At 33.6% G+C, this 4,985-nt stretch overlaps 1 protein-coding gene across 1 annotated transcript; it reads right to left on the bottom strand.

Moving 5' to 3' along the window:
* Positions 1 to 298: 298 nt before the first annotated feature.
* Positions 299 to 1,696, bottom strand: LOC148629922 (dynein light chain Tctex-type protein 2B-like). The gene has a single exon (XM_088559787.1). It carries the CDS (start codon positions 1,453 to 1,455, stop codon positions 835 to 837), a length of 621 nt encoding a protein of 206 aa, XP_088415913.1. The 5' UTR covers positions 1,456 to 1,696; the 3' UTR covers positions 299 to 834.
* Between the last annotated feature and the right edge of the window lie 3,289 nt (positions 1,697 to 4,985).

Genomic DNA, 4,985 nt, shown 5'->3' with positions numbered 1-4,985 from the left:
GTGAAGCTATATCAATAAATGTAAGACGTTATGAAAGCCTACACTATATAAATGGTCTTGTTGAATGTGTTTTCTGTCAGATTTTTAAACATTGATCTATACAATTCAATACAAACTGGTTGAAATATGCTAGTCTTTGAACTTTTCAACTCAATTTTCTAGTACTTTATAACCCTTCTCAGAGGTCTTTTTTGTATTCAAAGGGAATAGTTTACAGACAAAACGCTTTCATTTGACGTTGTAACTAAGGAATAACAACATTGTCATTTCTTGTCCCTGTTATATAAGCATACAGGTATTTTGTATATGTAGAAATTTATTGATTTCCGAGCAAACATGGTACACAATATGCCAATCAATGTTAATTTATACCTTTTAATATACCAGTAAAACGATCCAGTAAGATTACAATTCAACCTCAGTTTGCATATTCGTTCAAATTTGTGAAAAGGAATGACATAGTTAAATATTCATAGTGGTTCTATATTTTAATTGAAATGGTTATATTTATCTTGTATATCTGTTTAAAAATACATGAATACAAATTACAGATACTAGAATGCTTTAATTTGAATACCTCAATAATGATTAAATTCTATATACCCCTTTGTGTAAGAAAAATCCATTGTTATTTTAAATCCATTAATTTTGTTGAAAACCATTGTCCAAACCCAGCATCGGTTTATGCTTCCATTATTGGCTTAAAAATACACAGTAATCGGGTACAGAAGATCATATGTAGATAATTCTCAATAAGAGAATATTAAAGCCACAACTTTGATGTTTATTTCTTTAAATTTAAGGATGAATAGTACTAAAATTGAATAGAGTTAATCAATCTATAGATACGGCGTATACCATACCAACTGCGTACAATGACTTGTTATGGTAAACATATTCCGAATAATTGTCTGCAGAAACGTTCCATATACATCTACTAGTGAATGCCACAGAGGGATTTGCTTCCTTCTCTCCCAGTGCAACAATAACAACTATTTTGTATCTATCGAAGTCTTGTGCTTTCACGGCTTGTTTTATTTTCTCTGCCAATAGTTTTGATTGACTAATGCAGTTCTCAGGCTTGTATGTTTGGTCCGACAAGTCATTTTCAAATATATCTCTAACAATTCCCTTGATTTTTTCTGTCTGGAACTTTACATCCGGTTCAAGTTTGTATGTGTTTTCGTATTTGATGTTCTTTTGAGTAGCGTTAGACGTAAGAATTAGCGTAGATTTTCCCGTTATTGATTCTACAACAGATTGTCTCCTGTGTGCCATTGACATTCTCCTAGAGATATCAGATGATTGTGAAATTGAATGTTTTCTTCCAAAGTCTTGGGAGTTCTTCCGTTCTTTATCGAAGTCTGGAGGTACTATCGACTTTCTTCTACCCACATCCGGTGGCGCTATCGATTTTTTCCGTGCCATAGCATTCTTTTTGTCGACAGATGTCATTTTCACCTCACACCTTAAGCTTAAGTTTAAACAAATATCTTCTTAAGCAATTGTTCTAAAAACCAATATTATTAAATATCCTCCTAAAGCACCTGCCTTGAATTATGAAAACTAATATGTTTAAAACCCTTAAAAGTTAATCTCCGTGCACGGCTCATCCAATCCAAAACGCTTCATCTGATCAGTAATATTTCAGATACTAGTAGCCAGTAGTGACAACAGTGGATCCCAATATCAACATTATCTTTAAAACTGATAGGATTGACACATTAAGTCACGTGTTTTTTTATATCTAAAACCCCTCATTGATTTTAATTATTGTTTAATGCATATAGATCAATCTAAAACCTATTTGATAAACTTTTAAAATACCATCAATAAGCTAAATACATGGGTAAATGCGTCCATTATTGAAATTGTATACAACTTATCCTTCATTTATTCAGTTGTGTCTATTGGAATCCCTTTAAACACAAAATTCAATCTGAGACACATTCAAAAGTTTGTACTGTACGAATCAGTAGTCATGTTTTAAACAGTAGACTGACTTAATAAGTGTACTCGAAGATTTGCAATCCTTGGAATTAGATATTTATACATTTCAGTTTTTGGAATACCCCTGCGTACAAATTTATATAGTGATTGTGCTGTCTGTCCGTCCGTGTCGGTTTCTATTCACACATCTTGATGGATTTCGAAGAAACTTACACATTCTGTATCTATTTTAGAAGAAGCCATTGTGCACCTTCCATTTTTCATTACAATCTGAATAAATATTGGTGTTTCCTGGTGAAAAATACGGACTTGGTCATTCATCGTTAAAGGGGGCATTTCCCAATCTCTGAAACCGCTGAATAGAATTCGACGAAACTTGTACACTTTCTACATCAACTGATTGCAATTGTATCCTATAATGAATTTTTATTTAAATGACTTCAGGGGTTCTTTATATGGTTTTTGGGGACGTGACTGGGCTTTTACTTAGTTAGCATTGCTCACATTTTATTAGTCATCTTTTTCATGTTATAATTTTCCTTGTATAATGACCAAACTTGAAAATGAAGATTTTTCATTTCACAGAGTAAATGGCCGCCATTCCTCTGTTGACACATTCAACCCGTTCCCCAGTTTGTACCTTTAGTTTCAAGAGCATGTTGCACAATCGTTTACACCTGTTCCAAGTCCGGAACCTAAACCAAGTCCGGAACCTAAAGCCTTTGTAAATCTTGTACGAGTTTGAGTTTTTTTTTTTTTTTAATGTTTAGGGTAAATATAGTGTAATGGGCATTTCGCTGAACCGGTATGCATAATTGTTTCACGGGCTAGTCTAAAAACTGTGCATTGAAGAACTGAAACTTCGCTCAGCCGTCATTTTTTGATACGGGTGTGTATCAATTTGAACATAGATTTATTCCATTCGTTGTCTTGTTTCCCTTGTGGTGTTTTAACGGGCGTTATGCGGAGGAATCGTATTTTTCGTTTTAGGGTAAAATCCAGACTGCTCATTTGAGCTTTCCTTTTATTCTATATATCCGTCGAGCGTTGTTTGTATCTTAGTTTCTCTGCTTCGTTTTGTCCCTTGCCATGACGCTATTGCTGTGGTCATTGTAAAACTAAAGTTCACAGGTTCACCGTAGAACTATACAAATACAAGGGGATAAATCGTTAATTTTTGTCGACGTTTGAATGGACTTTAATATTATCCAAGCAATTTAATTAATCGAATTTCATATAAACTCATCGGCACGGGTGATCTATTGTCATTACTTGGTGTACGTTGTCGTAAACTTTTGAAAATCCCAAAAGATTAACTTCATATTTGGACATCTTTCATAAAGTGGTTTCTTCAAACATGGCCACTATGTCAACATACAGATCACAGTAGTCAAAACACTTATTCCAAATCATATCTCAAAAATCTCGCAAACATGAAGTGACACGCGTCATCGTGCTAGGTTTATCTCCACTCGTAAAGAAAGTTGATATCCGAAAGTAACCGAAATTGTCTACAACATATACCCCATTAATCGAAGGCTTCACATCAAATTTGAAATCAATCCATCCACTAAGGGCAGATATAATTGCGACGAAGTTCGGACGGACAGACGGACGGAATGACGGTCAAGGTAATTTTAATACCACCAACTCGTTTAAAAGTATAAAAAGTACATGTACATGTATGAGAGATAGATAAAAAGAATTAAGGCGACTCTCATTCATTAGATTCAAAAGTCTCCATTGGGTCGAAGTAGTAGTCCCTTGACAAACACAAATGGACAGTTTTAAAATTTTAGCTGATATCTTTCAAAATGTATCAGGTAGAAAATTTGAGTTGATGAAATGGTACTCATGACAAGGCTTCCAGCCATAATCTCGAAACCATCACACTGATATTGTAGTTGGTGAAATATTCCCTTATGATGAGCTATACGAAAGTATTCAATGGTGTTGGCATAAGTCTTATCTTAAGTGCTCTTTTTGTATTTGTTCTTGTTTTTCACTTTTTATTTTTTTTTTGGTCATGACAATAATATGACCAGAATGAATATTGTGAATAGGTCAGTATTGTTTAGATGAGACCAGATTATTACTTTCCTCATGAATTTAAACTGTATAGTGCAGATCTTTCGTGACGGAAATATTTTCTCATACGTAAATTTAAAAAAAAATCCCTTCAAATTCTTCCTCTATTTGTTTCACTTTTCTTAACAACCAGCCAAGTTATCTATCTTCACATCGTTTCCCGGCTTGTATTTTTTTGTGTGTTGAAGTTCCCCGCCTCACAGAAAGAATTGTATTTCTTTAAGGACGTTTTGTCTAACCCTTAAGTCTGTATCAGTCTTCCTTACACCTTAGTTGTTCAGTGGTATAAGTCTTATTGGCCAGATGTATAAGTACTCTTAGTACTCTTCGGCAATTAGATGAGTTTGCTTCGAGACTATTCCACACGGGGTTGTACTTTGTTAAAATCAATCAAGTATTTTGTTTCTGACAATATAACGAAAGGTAAAGCATTTCAAAATATTGCTGCAACCATGGCATTATATCTATGTTACCATAGAAATAGGCCTTTAAATTTAGCTACTTGTGGATTGGATTATGTTTCTTTTGATTTTAGAAACGTCAAGTACGTGAAATATGTCTTCCTATAACTTACATAATTTGTGGGAGATATAAATGGTGATCGAAACTATCAAAAGAAAACTAACCACAAATGGAAACAATTCTTTAATAACTAATGCCTTAGTCTTTAGTCCGTTTAAGATCGTTTACGTTATCTGATTTTGGAGAAAGGCTGCGTTTAAATTATGTGTCATGTATATATATAGTATTTGAATAGTTTGTAATTATATTACCCAATAGCACATGCAGGGTTTATAAAATTTTAATGTGCATGTCATTGTATCAAATCTACCATTAAGCATGGCCATGAAATTCAATAAAGCCACCAGTAAAGATTGAGAATACATGTATTTGACAACTATAAATTGGTGTTCTTTTAAATAAGATTTCGGTAGTTGTCATAACTG

Source organism: Perna viridis, chromosome 1, assembly GCF_037379345.1.
Source record: "Perna viridis isolate PV_CMFRI_1.1 ecotype Kerala chromosome 1, ASM3737934v1, whole genome shotgun sequence".
Taxonomy (NCBI): Eukaryota; Metazoa; Mollusca; class Bivalvia; order Mytilida; family Mytilidae; genus Perna; species Perna viridis.
The sequence above is the reverse complement of the archived record's forward strand: the minus strand, read 5'-3'. Positions and strand labels throughout refer to the sequence as shown.

Coding starts and splice junctions, on each gene's coding strand:
- LOC148629922 (XM_088559787.1), bottom strand. CDS start 1,455: ATGACATCTGTCGACAAAAAGAATGCTATGGCACGGAAAAAATCGATA.